At 43.9% G+C, this 17,855-nt stretch overlaps 1 protein-coding gene across 2 annotated transcripts; it reads left to right on the top strand.

Annotated features, from left to right (window-relative positions):
* The first annotated feature begins 3,306 nt into the window (after positions 1-3,306).
* Positions 3,307-17,502, top strand: RNF114 (ring finger protein 114). 2 transcript variants are annotated; one of them, XM_076010879.1, is made up of 7 exons: positions 3,307-3,479; positions 8,053-8,203; positions 10,670-10,776; positions 11,120-11,234; positions 13,554-13,661; positions 15,623-15,684; positions 17,046-17,502. In XM_076010879.1, exons 1-7 carry the CDS (start codon positions 3,340-3,342, stop codon positions 17,050-17,052), a joined length of 690 nt encoding a protein of 229 aa, XP_075866994.1. In that variant the 5' UTR covers positions 3,307-3,339; the 3' UTR covers positions 17,053-17,502. The 2 variants fall into 2 exon arrangements, with proteins under 2 accessions (XP_075866994.1, XP_012621617.1); XM_012766163.3 differs by having other exon boundaries at positions 15,623-17,502.
* Positions 17,503-17,855: the final 353 nt, after the last annotated feature.

Genomic DNA, 17,855 nt, shown 5'->3' with positions numbered 1-17,855 from the left:
TAAGGAAATAAAGGACTTGAGCAACACAATAAAACAACCAGATCTAACAGACATATACCCAACAGACCCTACCCAACAACAACAGAACACACATTCCCATCAAGTGCACATGGAATAGCCTCTAGGATAGACCATATGTTAAGCCATGAATAAAGTCTCAATAGATTTTAAAAAACAGAGATCACGGCCGGGCGTGGTGGCTCACGCCTGTAATCCTAGCACTCTGGGAGGCTGAGGCAAGCGGATTGCTTGAGGTCAGGAGTTCGAAACCAGCCTGAGCAAGAGCGAGATCCCGCTCTACTATAAATAGAAAGAAATTAATTGGCCAACTAATATATATATAGAAAAAATTAGCCGGGCATGGTGGCACATGCCTGTAGTCCCAGCTACTCGGGAGGCTGAGGCAGGAGGATGACCTGAGCCCAGGAGTTTGAGGTTGCTGTGAGCTAGGCTGACGCCACGGCACTCACTCTAGCCTGGGCAACAAAGCGAGACTCTGTCTCAGAAAAAAAAAAAAAACAGAGATCACACAAAGTATCTTCTCCAACCACAATGGGATGAAGTTAGAAATCAATTATCTGAAAGAAAATTGGAAAATTCACAACTTTGTGGAAATTAAACAACACACTCTTAACCAATGGATCGAATTTAAAAATCACAGAGGAAATTAGAAAATACATATAAACAAGCGAAAACAAAAAACACAACATCCCAAAACTTATGGGACACCATATAAGCAGCACTCGGGACATTTTACAGCTGTAAATGCTCCGAAATCAGACAAGGAAAATAGAATGGTGATTGCCAGGGACTGTGGGGAGAGCGGGGAACGGAGAGCTGTTTAATGGATAAAGAGTTCCAGCTTTGCAAGATGACCAGCGTTCCCAAGGTGGCTGATGGGGATGGTTGTGCAACAGTATGAATGTAATTGACACCATTCAACTGTATACCTTAAAACAATTAAGATGGTAAATTTTATGTTTTGTGTATTTTGCCACAATAAAGAAATTGAAACAAAAATAAGTTAACCTCTCTGTGCTTCAGTTTGCACAGCTGTAAAGTGGAGATAACAATAGAACCTAAATCATAGGTTGTTGTGAGGATTTAGCCAATGTAAAGTGCTTAGAACAGTAACCATTAAAAAGTTCACTATTAATACTATTTTATTAATTATTATTTTATTTTTAGAGAATGGGTCCTGCTATGTTGCCTAGGATGGTCTTGACTACCTGAGTTCAAGTGATCCTCCCACCTCAGCCTCCCAAGTAGCTGGGATACAGGTGCATGCCACAACACCCAGCTTATTAACATTGTTTTAATCCTGTCCCCTTGTCTCAGTGACTGAGTGTATTACCTCATGGAGAGGTCATTTCCAGAGCCCAGATTGAAGGCACCCGATGGATTTAAAGCCCATGTCTGGGTTTCCCTTACACCTACCACCCTTGCTGCCCTTCACCCAGAGTCTGTCAACAGCCCACAGCTGCAGCAGCTCCAAAGCCAAGGCAGGGGGCTTGTAAACACCCCCAGCACACCTCTGCTACCTCCAATGCACCCCCATCTGTGGAGGGGAGACAGGGCACATTTGGCTGGGAAGAGGTCAGACACATGGGCGTCTGGCACAGGAACAGGAAGAAAGAAATGTTAAAGTATGAGCATTGGCCCTCTTTAGCTGCCGCCTGCATGGCCAAGTAGTTCACTGGAGAAAAGATGCCCACATCAATAGCTAAAAATAATCCTCCTGCTCCCACCAGGTCAAGCAAAATCAACCCAGAGGACTGGGAACGGGACAGGAGAGGGGGTCAGTTTGCATTCAATTAACCTGGCTTAACAAACACTATTTCCTTGTCCTATGTAGGCTTGTTGCTGTGTGGCCTTTCAAGGTGGAGGGGTTTAATTGACCATTGATTTTCCTGGTTAACAGAACCAAGTAGAAGTGTTAGCAGAACCTTCTTTTTAAAAAGATGTATCTTTTGCTAAATGGGCTGTACACAAGAGCCAATCCAGTGCAGTGGAAAGAGAAGGTTGAACTTCAAAACACCTGGGTTCCAGGCGGGCTCCTCTCTAGTGAAACTGAGATTTATTGTCTCTTCAGGCCTCAGCTTCCGGTTTTACATAAGGCAGGAGTTGAGGGATGTGAACAAAATATCACAAACCAGTTCGAGACCAGCTTGAGCAAGAACAAGACCCCATCTCTACTAAAGACAGAAAGAAATTAATTGGCCAACTAAAACTATATAGAAAAAATTAGCTGGGCAGAGTGGCACATGCCTGTAGTCCCAGCTACTCGGGAAGCTGAGGCAGAAGGATCACTTGAGCCCAGGAGTTTGAGGTTGCTGTGAGCTAGGCTGATGCCAGGCACTCTAGCCCAGGCAACAGAGTGAGACTCTGTCTCAAAAAAAAAAAAAAAAAAAAAAAAAATCAAATATCAGCTCCCCATTGCTTCTTTCCTGGGAAGAAGTCTCAGCATGGTGTTAGCCTGTCTTTAACACCTCTCCAATAATGGCTAATCTCTTCAGCATCAACAGCATCAGCATGAATTAATAATATGTTTTGTTTCCATATTTGTATTTTACAGTTCTGTTGTATACACGATACTGATTTTCCATTTGCAGCTCAGCAGTGATATCAGATCTCCCTTTAAATCTGTTTGCCTAAGTTTAAAGAAAAAAAACTCGGCCGGGCTCGGTGGCTCACGCCTGTAATCCTAGCACTCTGGGAGGCCGAGGCGGGCGGATTGCTCAAGGTCAGGAGTTCAAAACCAGCCTGAGCGAGACCCTGTCTCTACCATAAAAATAGAAAGAAATTAATTGGCCAACTAATATATATAATATAAAAAAAATCAGCCGGGCATGGTGGCTCGTGCCTGTAGTCCCAGCTACTCGGGAGGCTGAGGCAGGAGGATCGCTTGAGCCCAGGAGTTTGAGGTTGCTGTGAGCTAGGCTGACGCCACGGCACTCACTCTAGCCTGGGCAAGAAAGCGAGACTCTGTCTCAAAAAAAAAAAAAAAAAAAGAAAAAAAACTCCATTCGAAGAGAAATATTAATTAATAGTGCAGGTGGTGCTGAACTAATGATTTAAATTTGGGAAGCAGTGGCCCACGCACAAAACCCGTCCCAATCCTGCCAGCCTCCGGATTTACCTTCCACATTTTTCAGATTTCCCTTGACCTCTCCCTCAGTCTGGTCAGACGGCCCGGAAACGAGGGCCTCCCACGAGCCCCGCCCACAGCCGCGCGCCCGCCCCAAGGCCCCGCCCCGAATTCGCCCCGCCCACGAGTCTCGCCCCGCCCCTCGGCTCCCCCTTCTCGGCCGCCGTTGCGCGGCGTTCAGGGGCGGCAAGATGGCGGCGCAACAGGAGGAGCGTGAGGGCGGTGCGCAGCAGGCAGGGCCGGCGGCGGAGACTGACCCCCTAGGCCGCTTCACCTGTCCAGTGTGCTTAGAGGTGTACGAGAAGCCTGTGCAGGTGCCCTGCGGACACGTGTAAGCGGCGAGCCCGGGCCTAGCTGGGGGCGCCTGACTGGGAGGAGAATGGAGCAGCGGTGCGAGGCCCCGCCGGGGAGGGTCTGCGGCGGGGGTGAGAGGGCCGGTCTGAGGGGCAGCTCCGCGGGGCCCTCCCGGGCTCCTGAAGGCCCGCGAAAGTTGGCGGGGCGCTCTTCCTTTTCGCCCGTCCGCTCTCCTCAGTAGGACAGCGTCCGTCCGTTAAGCGCCCGCTGTGTTCCGGGCGGCCTGTCAGACTCCGTCCCACACGTGACGGGGGAGTCGTGCCCCGCCGGCGCTCAGGTGGAGTCCCCGGTCCGCCCTCTGAGAGCCAAAATTTCCCGTGCATCGTCTGCACGTCGCTCCCAAAGGATAGTCCGTTTGGCGTCGTGCGTCTAGCTCTGCCAAGTGATTCTAACGTGCACTAAAGTTGGAGGGACGCCGAACTAGACTGAAAGAACAAAAGGGAAGTCTTTATGTAGATCTGGCCAGTCTGCCCTTAGCGGTGAAAGGGGTGGGGATTGGCACGTAGGGATTTGTTAGCGTTCCTACTTACTTGTGTAGGAGATTTGTTTCATTCTGTTTTCAATTGAGTCTTCATGGCCTAAATACTGTTAATAGACTGGTTGTGACGATTAAAGCAGATAGGTGTGAAAATGCCCACTACAGATGCTGGGCTGTGGTAGGTACTTTGAGACTGGCCAGTTTGAATCAGACACTCCTAAGCTGAAAAAACTGTAGAAAATGTGACCACCTGCCCCTTGCCTCTAAGTTGGCTTTTCCTGTGTGGCCTAACTCGGTGCTTATCCTGAGATCTCTGGCCTTGGTCCTGGTATTGGGACCACTTTACTAGTCTGAAGGCACAATAAACACCTGCTGAGACTCATTGGCATTGTTCCTACGGCAATCCTCTAGGGGGGGAGGGTTAGCGGCCATTTTACAGGTGAATAAAGTGAGAGGACCGAGACTCACTTAGGGCAGGCTAGCCATTGCCTCGCCTTCTCAGATCTGCAGGTGTCTGTTGTGTTAGCTCAGAGAACGGTGCTTGGCACCTGGCAAAGGCTCCCCAACCACACTGGTTGCTTTTTGCTTCTTCAGGTACACTTCAGATAGTTTCAGGCTGTTCCTCTTTGCAGTTCATTTAGCCTGGAACTCTTCTTGCCCCATCCATACCTCTCTCACTATCCTCAAATCCTTCTCAGGCTTATAGTACAAGTTTAAGTTAACTCCCTGATCACCATCCCCATCTAAATTACCTCTCCCACTTCTCTCCTAGAGCTTCCTTCCTTCTCCTTCACTGCACAGGGCAAAACTTCATGAGGGCAATTTTTTTGCCTCTCACAGTATTTCCAGTGCAGTGTCTGAACATCCATATTCCAATCTTCCAGTCAACTGACTGGAATCGCCTCTATTTGCCAATTGTAGGGGTATAGTGAGATGATTCTGCTCTCACAGTTTTACCGTCCAATGAATTGATTATAAATAAGTACCAATGAATGTTCAAACTATTGTGCAGTGGGAGGGTATTACAAGGATCAAACTTCTGTCTGATGGGGGAGGGGCAGGGATCAGGTAGTGGTTGAATGAACTAAGAAATTAGTGGTAGAAGTAAGCTTCATGAGAGTGAGTTGAAGTGATGTCTAGGTAGCTTTCCCACTGAGTCATCTTATCCTTGTATCAGGTTTACTTAATTTTGGATTAATTCCGTGGATTTCAGTTACTATTAACATTTGTAAAAAGACTTGACCCAACACAGCTTACCCCAAAATTTGATGTTTCCTTGAGCCAAGTGAACCTTCCTAGGTCAGAGGGCAAGAAATAGTCCTGCGATTCAAACCTTGGCTCTTTTCTATACACACCATCCTAGCCCCACTTGTTCAGTTCAATGCTGATTGAAGACAGATGGAAGCACCTCTGTGAGGCCAGCAACAGTCTCCTCCCGTAGCTCCAGCCAAATGCTTTCTGCTGTGCATAGTTGATTTTTAACTTTTGTGCATGGAAACTTAAGCATCACTACAGTTCTGGTTAAGGCATTAGTTTTTATAAAACTTTATATCAGGCCCTGGATAACTACCTCCTCCTTCAATGTAGTGGAATACAGCTGGAGAAGAGCAGGCAGCTGGGGCCCAAGAGAAAGGAATTTCTTCATAGCACCATGACAGAAGGGGTGGAGCATCTGAAGGCTGAACTAGAAAAAGGCCCACAAATAGGAAATAGAAACTGAAAGGCCCAAGATATATGAATAGTTTAAAAGCAGGCTTGTTGTTTGGGCATGACTCAGGCACAAAGTGGCTCATGAACATATAGATAAACTGTACCTCAGTGTGTGCTTAAGGAGAGACTGAGCTACTTTCATTTGCATGCCAGGGTTGATTCCATCATACTCTCTGGGACCCTCTGTGCTTTCTGGCATTATTCTTGTGATCTGCCTTTGCAATGAGGCAATACCCGTGATGGCTGTGAGACCCGGCCTGCCTCATTGCTTGCCCTTTTCCCCATGGTCTGTCATGTCACAGACCTGAAGGCCTTCGTTTCTGCCTTTCAGACACTCCTTTGCATTTGGTGTCACCTTTGTGTGGAACTGTGCATCTAGATCTGTGTAGCTGTCCTCCTAATCAGGTCTCAGCTCAGATGTCACCTCCTCAAAGAAGCTTTCTCTAATCACCCCAGGTGATCTCTTTGCTGTGTTTTATTTCCTTTATATGCTTACTATCTGAAATTAATGTTTGTGTTGTCCTCTACTCTAGAATATAAGTATTATGAGGACAGCGACTTTTTCTAGTTTCCACTCTGCCCTCAGTGGTAAATGAATAGATCCCCTTACCTTCTCCTAACCTGGTCTGGAATTTTGCCTGGCAGCATTAATATCTAACTTAATGACAAAGAGGAAAGAAATTTTTAGAGATGGTAAAAAATTGTCAGTTGTGTGGAAGATTGCCTTTGATTATAAATCCTGAGTTTTTCGTGGCAGATTTTGTTATCCTGCCTTAAATCTATCAGGTTGGTTAAGTAGCCTAGGGTGTTTTTGTGCCTTATTATCCATTCTATCTGTGTACCTTATCTCAGCATCATCACTTGCCTAGGCTTCCAGGTAGAAACTTGGTCATCTTTGACTTTCTTTTCTTCTCCAAATTCAGTAAGTTATCAAGTCTTACTGATTCTGTCTCTGAATCGTTTCCTGGATTCATTCCATATTTCCTCAGTCAGGCCCTCACAGTCCTTTGCCTTTAGTCATCTTTTGGTTTCTACTTTGTCTCTTCTCATCTCTCCTCATCTAAAAACAAAAGAAAACAGACAAAAAATCCTGTTGTCCATGATAGAACCAGAGTTATTTTTCTGAAACTCGAATTTGGTCTTGTTGATACCTTGCTTTAAACCTCTGGCTCCCTACTACTCCTTATGAGGAAAAGTCTGTTCGATTTTGATGCATCATGAATTTTAAGCCTACGGGCCTAGAATATTCTTTGCTAGCTGAACTCTAAAGGAGGATCGTGAATGCTGCCTTTGAAGTCTGACAGCCCTGTCCTCCTCAGATCACAACTAGTTGCTCTTCCTTTTGTGTTCCCGTAGCACTTTGCCTTCACTTCTAATGGTAGCAGCTCCCATTTATTGTGCATGTCGTATGTGATAGACACTTTACTAAGGGTCTGCTGTACATGTTCCATCTTCCCAACAATCCTAGAGGTAGATACTACTATCTTTTTTTTTTTGAGACAGAGTCTCACTTTGTTGCCCAGGCTAGAGTGAGTGCCATGGCATCAGCCTAGCTCACAGCAACCTCAAAGTCCTGGGCTCAAGCAATCCTCCTGCCTCAGCCTCCCGAGTAGCTGGGACTACAGGCATGTACCACTATGCCCGGCTAATTTTTTTATATATATATATATTAGTTGGCCAATTAATTTCTATTTATAATAGAGACGGGGTCTTGCTCTTGGCTCAGGCTGGTTTCGAACTCCTGACCTCGAGCAATCCACTCACCTCGGCCTCCCAGAGTGCTAGGATTACAGACGTGAGCCACCGCGCCGGGCAACCTCAAACTCCTGGGCTAAAGCAATCCTCTTTCCTCAGCCGCCTTGAGTAGCTAGGACTACAGGTGTGTGCCACCATACCCGGCTAATTTTTTCTATTTTTAGTAGAGATGGGGTCTGGCTCTTGCTCAAGCTGGTCTTGAACTGCACTCAAACAGTCCTCCCATCTTGGCCTCCAGAGTGCTAGTGTTACAGACGTGAGCCACTGTGCCTGGCCAGTACTATTCTAATTTCACAGAGGAGAAAACAGAGTTTCAGGAAACCTCACTAAGATTCCTCAGTGGCAGGGCCTAAGGCTTGAAGCCTCAACCATAACATCTTCTGCTATGTATCATCGTAGTTTTTGCTTGTTTCTGTACTTGTGTGTTCTTTGCAGTCTCTCCCTACCCTCAGTTTTCCTGGCCTACAATGACTTAGTATTTGAATTGGGAATAGGGAGCCAATTGTTTTTAATCCATTATCCATTGATGTCTTTTTAAAAGTTGATCCATATTCATTGTCTTGTCTCCATGATGCATGACGGAGGTTCTCTGTGTGTCTTGTTCTAGCTTTTGCTCTGCATGCCTGCAGGAATGTCTGAAGCCGAAGAAACCTGTCTGTGGGGTGTGTCGCAGCGCTCTGGCACCTGGCGTCCGAGCCATGGAGCTCGAGCGGCAGATCGAGAGCACAGAGACTTCTTGCCATGGCTGCCGTAAGAATGTATGTGGAAGTAACATGGAAGAGTCAGTGTCTTTCATTGATGAGATGGGGTAAAACTTAGAGCCGTTGCCACGTGGTTTCTGAAGTTAGAGCATGACTAGATGACTAACAGCACGTGTGCATGCCATTTATCTGTGGTGATGGCTATGCTATTTTGTTTTTGTAACCTTACTGGTTTTGTTTTGTTTTTTTTTGAGAGTTGCTCGAGTATTTACTTTAGCTTTGAAAGCCATAGAAATCAGTTATTCCAATATTTTCTTATAAAAGACGCATTTTTCCAAAGTAGTATAAACAATTTTGTTTATTTTCATTTCAAAATATTAAGGGGGTACAAATGTTTTCGGTTACATGGATCGCTTTTGTAATGCTTGAGTCACGGCTGTAAGTGTACTCATCACCCAAATAGTGTTCATTGTACCCCGTTAGTATAAACAATTTTAATGACAATATTTCATAATCTTTTAAAATACAAAACAAAGGCAGTGAATCAAAAAAGTTATCTGTTGCAATGAATTTGAGGGGAAATTTTGTAATCTACCTTATTAGAGATATAAAATTTAGTGGTTCAACTTCCTAGCACTTTATAGGGAGGAATCATGATATAAAAGTCAATATGAAATCATTTGATTATGATAGCAATATTTTAACATTTGAAATGCATCCATGCTCTTTTGTATAATCATTAGAGTCAAGTATATTTATTTTCACATCTGTTATAACTGCTCCTGAAAAGGAAAAATATTATTGTCTTATTTTACAAGAGGTGTACACACCTTTATTGCTTTTAGTATCGTTATAATTTTGTTAATTCCAGACAATACAAAAATATAAAATAATGTAGGCTTGTTTCTCACTTACTCCAGAGATTACCACTTCAAAAGTAGTTCAATTTAGAAGGCTACCTGACATTTTCTACCCTTTGACAAACACATGTAGAGTATGTATACAAATACAGTTGTTGGATTTTTATAAGATGGTATCATAATATATATCTCTTCCACTTTTTTCACTTTCAATTTTTTTTTTTTTCATTTAATGATATTGGACAGCTTTGCATGTCAGTTTCATTATTTTTATGATGGTCATAATATGGATTTCCTTACCATCTCCTTCCTTTCAGAGTGATTTAGTATTAGGGACACACAGTGGGGCTATTACAATGCTGAACAGGGATATTCCCTTTTAATTGGGGGCTCCTCATCGGGCAACTTAAAGTCAACAGGTTCTTTAGCCGGAAGTGAGACAGAATCATATGGTAAGCTGGGGCTCAAATATTGGAGCTTTTTTTTTTTCCTTGTTTCTTTTTAGAAACTTCAAGATATTGAAATAAAGTTTCATATTACCTTCATCTTCATGCATGCATGGAGGGTTTTTTGTTCCCCCCTGTGTATGCTTTTGTTTTTCTCCATTTTAAAGATTGTGCTATGGGTATACCTCTCAAAATGTTTTTCTTTCCCTTCGCTCTTCATTTCTTACACCTTTTCTTTTAGAACACCTATAATGAAGCACTTTTTGGATTTTCTTCTCTCTTTCCATCTTACTATTGCACAGCCTAGATTTTATATGGAAGATAAAATTGAGATTTGAGTTTTTTTAAGATCATTTATCACAATCTGATAAATGTTGAGTGTTACTAGCCTTTATCCCTTTTACGTAAATTACCACTTTTCTCTGCTGCACATAATAGAATGTGGTTCTTGGCTTGCTGTAAGATATTTTTTTTTTTTTTTGAGACAGAGTCTCACTGTGTTGCCCAGGCTAGAGTGTGTGCCGTGGTGTCAGCCTAGCTCATAGCAACCTCAAACTCCTGGGTTCAAGCAATCCTACTGCCTCAGCCTTCCGAGTAGCTGGGACTATAGGCATGCACCACCATGCCCGGCTAATTTTTCTATATATATTAGTTGGCCAATTCATTTCTTTCTATTTATAGTAGAGATGGGGTCTCGTTCTTGCTCAGGCTGGTTTTGAACTCCTAGCCTCGACCAATCCGCCCACCTCGGCCTCAGGCATGAGCCACCTCGCCTGGCCTAGATTTTTTTTTTTTTTAAAGAGACAAGAGTCTCACCGTGTTGCCCAGGCTGGTCTCAAACTCCTGGCCTCGAGCAATCCTGTTTCGGCCTCCCAAAGTGCTGGGATTACAGGCATGAGCCATCACCCCTGGCCAAAAAGACTAATTTAAATGCTAGTGTAGAAAACTTTAGAAATGTCGCTGGATTTAGAGCATATCATGAATAATGCAAACTTCTAGGAGAATAATTTTAGAGTAGAAGCAAATGTTCTGATTTGGTCCAGTAAAACATCAGCCTTGATATTCATGGAAAATCTGTAATAGTCAGGGTTTTAGGAGTCTGATGAGGTTATTTGCCAGGGTGGTGTAGGTCCAGTTTTCATCTTGCCCTTGCTTTGGGACTATGTTTGGCCTGGTACAAGGTCCTCACTAACTTGTGGGCTCTCTTTCTATTCGAGTTCTTCTTATCCAAGATCCGGGCCCACGTGGCTACCTGTTCCAAATACCAGAATTATATCATGGAAGGTGTGAAGGCCACCACTAAGGATGCCTCCCTACAGCCAAGGTAAATGACTCAATTACTCCCTTATGTGGAAGTCATCTTTTGGTACAGAGAAGTTGGGCACTTTGCATTCTCAAGGGTTTAGTTGTATAAGTTTGGGAAAGTGGAGGTATAATTGCTACATTGGCTAAAGCTGATAAGTTTTGGGGGGAGACATGCAGGAGAGGACTCTCTGTTCGCCTCAAATGTTAGCTATGTTATTTATTTTCAAGACTTGATTCTGAAGTGATAATCAGAATCCTTGTCATAACTCATTCAGTGAACTCTGCTTCTTTTTGGAATGTACAGTGGTTGAAGTTTCATAGAAAGGTACTCAGATTTTATTTTCCTGTCTTTCACTTTCCAGGAATGTCCCAAATCGCTATACCTTTCCTTGTCCTTACTGTCCTGAGAAGAACTTTGATCAGGAAGGACTTGTGGAACACTGCAAATTATCCCATAGCACGGATACCAAATCTGTGGTAAGAGTAACCTTTTTTTCTTTTAACTTCATTATGAAAAGAAAAGTCAAACTTAGAGAAAAACTACAGGATTAGTACAATGAACGCCTGTGCACCCTTCGCCTGGAATCACAAATTATTAATTTTTTACGATATTTGCTTAACCATACTATATATGTACATATTTTTTGCCAAACCATTTGGGAATAAACTGTAGATACTGTGACCTCTTGGACCCTAAGTAATTCAATGTATATCTCTTAACATTTTCTTACAAAATGACATTTTTTGTGTATAATCAATCACATTCAAGAAATTTAACATTGATACAATCTAATAACTAGCGTGAAATCCATGTTTAAACTTTAACATTTGTGGTGTCCTTCATAGCAATTTCCTCCTCCCCTGAAGGAGGAGTCTTGAATGGTATAAGTTCTGTGTCCTCTGTGCCACATTAAGAGTCATGTTTGATGTCTATTGCTCCCGTTGCTAGTAACATTAACTTGAATCCCATGGTATCCACCAGATCTCTCCTCTGTAAAGTTGTCATTTTCTTTTTGACAGTAGCCTCCTCTTAGTTGTGGGAAAAGAATATTTAGATGGAATTATTAGGAAAGGGCTTTATTTAAATATCACCAACTGGCACATAGTCTCTTTTATTAAAATATGTTGGGATTTGGTCCATCCCAGCATTGTTTTTTCCCTCTCAATGTGATTGACAGACTAGGTCTTCCTATATAGTTAGGTATATATTTCTCTATAGTTCTGTTTTAGTTTTCCCATTTATCTCATGCTGCTTCTCTCTTTTTTTTTTTTTTTTTTTTTTTGCAATCACACAAGAGGAGGTTTATTTTCTGGCTAGCCAGGGTCCGAGCCCCAGAGCGCCAACGCAGTGGCCACTCTCGCAGGCAAGGACCCCGACCGGAACAATGGCATGCCTTTTATCCCCATGGTGCACAAGCTGCACACAAGCTGACTACGCATGGATCATGCGTTGACCTTTAAAATGATTGGTTGCCCACTATTGCCTTTTGAAATAATTGGCGGGTTGGTTGCCCTCTATTGCCTGATGGGCCAGTTGCCCGTGCTTCAATGACCTCATCCCTCATGCTGCTTCTCTTGAACCATATACCTAGTTGTATGGACAGCCTTCAGCACCATTGCTGTAAAAGATGATGCACGGACTTTAGAATTTTCACGAGCTTTTGTAAGGGTACCAGGGTAACTGTCAATGCTAATCGTATCAGGCCTGATAGTATTCTTTATTTCTCTACCATAAATCTTAAGATACAGCTGGCCTATGTGAGAAACATATCTTTTGTATGTTTACAAGCTGAAGTATTAGATATGAATTAATTTGGTCAAAAGTTATCTGCATTCATAATCTTCGTAGATAACCGCTATTGCTAAACAACTCTGTGGTTTCTGTTGCTACAGCCTAATAATCTGCCCTCCCCCCCCCAGTTGGCTTCCTGAAATCCCTCTGATTATTTTGTCTCTGTGAAGCCCTCTCTTCTTTAGCCCTTGGCCCTCTATCTCTGCTCCCTCTGCAGCTCCTTAATTCTGTGTGTCACCTTCCCTTTGGGAGCCATCTCCTCAGTCTCTCGTCCTGCCCTGTGTTATATAGCTCCACAGCTACACCTGCCTGCCTGTTCCACTATCCCAGATCATATCTTGCCAACCCCCTTTGTCACTGTGTCTTCCTGGCGGTTGGGTAGGGTTCCATCTCCAAGCCAGAGCACTATACCTTCTCCACATGAGTGTTCCATTCTAGCTAGTCTGGCTGTTTGCTGCCTCCTGACCTTTTCTCCAAATACTGCCTTTCTTCTGGAGTGCCTTACATGTTCTCTTTGCCTGTCCAGATACTACCCAATCTTCAAAGCCCAAATCAGACTTTCATACAAAGGCTTTTTGGCCTGATCCCCCTCACTTGAGCATTTACTTTGTTAAAATGCATGTGAGGCTATGTTTACTTCCTTCAGACATTGCTCTTCTGATTATTTACTTGGTTTTCCTTGCAGTTTTGGATCATGGGGGGGGAGGTTGGAAGGCCATTTCTAGGCCCCCACTGGGCTGACTGACCCACTTCCCTGACTACAGTAGGAATCAGAAAGCGTGGTGTCATGACTTGAGCCTTTATCCACTACCACGTGTCATTTCACTTGAGGAAGAAACTTGCAGTGTTTTCTAGGATGCTGATGTGCACAGGAAGAAGTGACCAGGCCATGGACTAGTGTGTCAGGAGAACTATTCTAGAAGAAAGGAGGCCAGACACAGGTCATGGAGGGCTGGTGCCAGCTGGGACATCAGATGCCTAAGACCTTGCTTCTTTGTTCAAAGGTTTGTCCTATATGTGCCTCAATGCCCTGGGGAGACCCCAACTACCGCAGCGCCAACTTCATAGAGCACATCCAACGTCGGCACCAGTTTTCTTATGACACTTTTGTGGTAAGTCCGGAGCCCAAGCTCTGATCCCTCCCCTAGGGGACAGAACAGCTACTTCACTTTTCTCAAAAGGGTTTCTGAGGGCCTCATTGTTGAGCTTTATCACTGATGTGATGGGCTCCCAGTCCCTGGAACTGCAACTGTGCAGTTTCTGTTCATGGCCCAGGCAGGAGGCTAGGGGAATCATCTAGACAGACACAGTGAAGCTTGTTCCTTTCTTCCCCCTCCCCTGCCTCCAAAGTTGTGCCCACTTTCTTGTGGTATATATAATTTGTTACAACACTTAGTTTGGGAGCCCCCTGGGGACTATGCAAGTAATGGAAATGGTCCTCATAAAGGTTCACAAGCCAGACAGTGCCTGACTTAGGTTATGCCACCATCACCCCGCTCATTGTTGTCCCATGGAAATATAGGCACAGTATTGCTGTGTCCTCCACCTCCACCCCTGAAGCAGGAAATGCAGGATTTCATATGAAGTATCACAGATTTTAATGATTTTTTAAAATACGTCAGGTTGGCCAAGCACAGTGGCTCACGCCTATAATCCTAGCTCTCTGGGAGGCCGAGGTGGGCAGATTGCTCAAGGTCAGGAGTTCGAAACTAGCCTGAGCAAGAGCAAGACCCCATCTCTACTATAAATAGAAAGAAATTAATTGGCCAACTAAAAATATATAGAAAAAATTAGCTGGGCATGGAGGTGCATGCCTGTAGTCCCACCTACTTGAGATGCTGAGGCAGAAGGATTGCTTGAGCCCAGGAGTTTGAGGTTGCTCTCAAACACTCACTGCTCTCACTTTAGCCTAGGCAACAAAGTGAGAATCTGTCTCAAAAAATAAAAATACGTCAGGTCAAACAGAACACATCTACTGGCCAAGTATGACTGACAGGTTTGTATTTTTCCCCAGAGCTGGATGGTTTTGAAAGGGGCACTGTTGTCTTGGCATTATAATGATAGATAAATTTGGCCAACTGTTTGAAGTAAAACCTTTTATTTATATACACATAGGTGTCAAATTAGAATTATAGAGTAGTGTTCAATCTTAATGACTGTATCTCAAGATCTAAAAAGGAAAGCTCTTTTCTCAGTTGTCATAAAGAGTATTCTCTGTCTGACAGAGTGCCTAAAATTCAGATTCAGAATAACTTTTCATTTTGTTAATGTAATAAAGATAAATGTAGACCGGGCGCAGTGGCTCACGCCTGTAATCCTAGCACTCTGGGAGGCTGAGGCGGGCGGATTGCTCGAGGTCAGGAGTTCAAAACCAGCCTGAGCAAGAACGAGACCCTGTCTCTACTATAAATAGAAAGAAATTAATTGGCTAACTAATATATATAGAAAAAATTAGCCGGGGATGGTGGCGCATGCCTGTAGTCCCAGCTACTCGGGAAGCTGAGGCAGCAGGATCACTTGAGCCCACGAGTTTGAGGTTGCTGTGAGCTAGGCTGATGCCATGGCACTCACTCTAGCCTGGGCAACAAAGCTATCTCAAAAAAAAAAAAAAAAGATGAATGTAATTCCTAAAAATGCCCAAGTAGATAATTTTGCCTCATTAAATTAAAGAAGGCTAGCTTCTCTACAGTTTCTGCTGTTCCTTATAGCCCTAAAAAAATACCTGTACTGGGCACTGAACCCACCTCTTAAAAGCAGCACCAGCTGAGTGCATTTGTGCATGTGTTTGCCTTCTGCTCGGACTAAATTAAACGTGCTGAGCACTTGGTCCGTGCCAGGCTCCATTCATGGGCTGTCTGGGCCCTGCAATTCCCATTTAAGGGTGGCATCATTACTTTTATTTAAGGATGAGACAGCAGAGGCACAGAGGTGATATAATTTGCCCAGAGTTGCATATTGCAAATGTTGGAGCTGGGATTTGGTCCCTGGAGCCCTCTCCGGATTCCTTCTACTGAACGTGAGTCTTTGCAGCATGAAGCGTTGTTGAGGCTGCGTGTCTGTGTTTTGCCCTCAGGATTATGATGTTGATGAAGAGGACATGATGAATCAGGTGTTGCAGCGCTCCATCATCGATCAGTGAGCAGTCCGTGCCATCCGTCTCATGTTCCAGAGCTTCCATTATGTGTTAAACGTGAAACCTTTGACTCCTACACCTTAACTGTACAACAGACCTGGAAATGATCCGTGGCATTGGGACAGGGTCACTTCTGACAGGGGAAATGGGTCCCTAGGTCAGAGCCCTCCTTTCATTTGGGCTCTTGCCAAAGCCGTCTTCCCCCCCTGTTAACCTTGTTTGTCACATGGTCTAGTCTTTATTGGTTCTTAGCTGCTTCCTGGAGCTTCTGCCTCTTCTTCTGGAAGAGAATCTGGCTTCTTCACCTCAACCTGTTCTTATTTCACACTCATTCCTCCCATCCAGTGTTCATCTCTGTTCATCTGTCATGTCCTCTGAGCCAGCCAGGACCTTTTCTGGGTCATGAAGCACAATGAAACAAGCTTTTCCTTTCCTTGTCTCTGAGGCGTGTGGGCCCTGACCAGTGCTGAAGCTCCTACATACAGCAGAGCTGCTTGCCATTGGCGGCAGCTGCTGGAAGCTGGGGTTGCCATCCTGGGATGCATTTCACAAGTCCTCGGGGTGAATGTTCTGAGTATACGATGATCCAGTGCTGGAAGTTTTGATGAGTGATATTTTCCTACTATTCCTGCACATCCTTAGAACTAACTGGTTCAGTCTTAAATGCCTGCGTGGTGCCTTTTTAGGATAAGGTGTAACCATATGTTTTTGTGAAAGTGTTTCCAGGTTAGGAAAGTTGAAATCTGTTTATCTGTAAGTTGGAGAGGAGGGTCAGCTAAGAGAGGTGGGAGGCCATAGCTTTTTGGTTTTGATTTTCAAACTAGTGAGATATTTTCAAATTACTGGGTCATGTTTGCCTCTCTGGGAGCCTGCTTACATTCTGGTCCTTAAAGCATGAAAAGGAGTCCTTGAATGAATAGGAAGGAAGAGGTTTAGAGGCTCCAGTGAATACTAGTTCTTTTATCTTCTGTGTGGTAACTTAGATTAAACTAAGCATTGTTTCTCTATCACAGATGGTTTCCTTATGATACTGCTTTCAACATGTAAATCTGTGTTTGAAAAGCTGCTTTCTGAATAGAGTGAAGCCGTAGGAAATCCAGTATTGCACCCTCTTGTCTCTTCCAACAAGACACATCTCATGAAGAACAGTTGTTAATAAAAGCTGTCTATGGGAAATTTTCTTTAGTAACAGCTCTAGAAGTTTGAAGTTCAACATATTTTACAGATATTAATAAATAAAAGGCTAAGAGCTGTCAGCCTAATCTGTAGGAGGGAACCTCTGATTGACCAAAAGGCATATGGATTTAGGTTCATTCTTTCATGTCACACATCTAGTCTAAATATGGAAATTTTTTCTGGTTAGTGGCTGAGGTTGCTGTTGACAATGGACCTGTAACTGCTGCTGTGGCCTCTCCCTGCCTGCCTGCCTGCCAGCCAGTAAAGAGCTGCAGATGCCTGGTCACCAGCAAAGATGGGGCCCACTGGGGCAAAATGGTTTTTCTAATGTGCTTGCTTGGGAGGACCCAAATGTTAAAGGTCCACTTCTTTTTCTTCACTGTAATTTCTGGAAAAAGTTTACTCAGACCTCCCTAAATTGAGATCATCTCAGTAGAAGTTTGGAGGGAAATTTGACAAAACCCTTCATTTGAGGGAACTGATGACAGAGCATGTGTCCATCTCGGTGGTACCAAGAAACTTATTTCCTTGTATTAAGTGCACTTCATGTATTTCTAATAAGATGACTTTCCAGAAAGTGAAATTTGTTATGTTCTGGCTTTCAAAAGGCGAAATATAAATAAATTTCATAATTTATCCAACTAGTAAGCTATATTGCCTCTTTTCATTAAACACCATGTGCTGAAGCCTGGGCTTGAGGGTCCTCCAGGAGATTTGTTCTTCCTAAGAGGGAGGTTTTTGTCTGTCTCAGTCCTACCTGGCTGCTAATGACAACTCTGACACTTCACCAGCTTAGGGCCTTGCTGGGCCTGTCCTCTGTGGAAAATGAACACAACCCCCACTTCTTAAAATTGGGAAGCCAGAAGTCACGGGGCTCTGTAAAGCAAGACTTTGGGCACACGGCTTCAGCTGCGTTGGGGATGATTTAGCAGCAGCGCTGAGACACTGAAATTTTAGGTCCTGGAGGTGTTGAAGTTCTATACTCTGCCACTATCTA

The sequence above is a fragment of the Microcebus murinus genome, chromosome 16, assembly GCF_040939455.1.
Source record: "Microcebus murinus isolate Inina chromosome 16, M.murinus_Inina_mat1.0, whole genome shotgun sequence".
Lineage (NCBI taxonomy): Eukaryota > Metazoa > Chordata > Mammalia > Primates > Cheirogaleidae > Microcebus > Microcebus murinus.
This window is presented reverse-complemented; position numbering and strand designations above follow the sequence as displayed.

Bases quoted from the DNA above. Each gene is read 5' to 3' on its own strand.
- RNF114 (XM_076010879.1), top strand. From the start codon at position 3,340: ATGGCGGCGCAACAGGAGGAGCGTGAGGGCGGTGCGCAGCAGGCAGGG. The intron at 8,204-10,669 runs GTATGTGGAAGT...TTTCTATTCGAG, and splicing joins GCCATGGCTGCCGTAAGAAT to TTCTTCTTATCCAAGATCCG. The intron at 13,662-15,622 runs GTAAGTCCGGAG...TTTTGCCCTCAG, and splicing joins TTTCTTATGACACTTTTGTG to GATTATGATGTTGATGAAGA.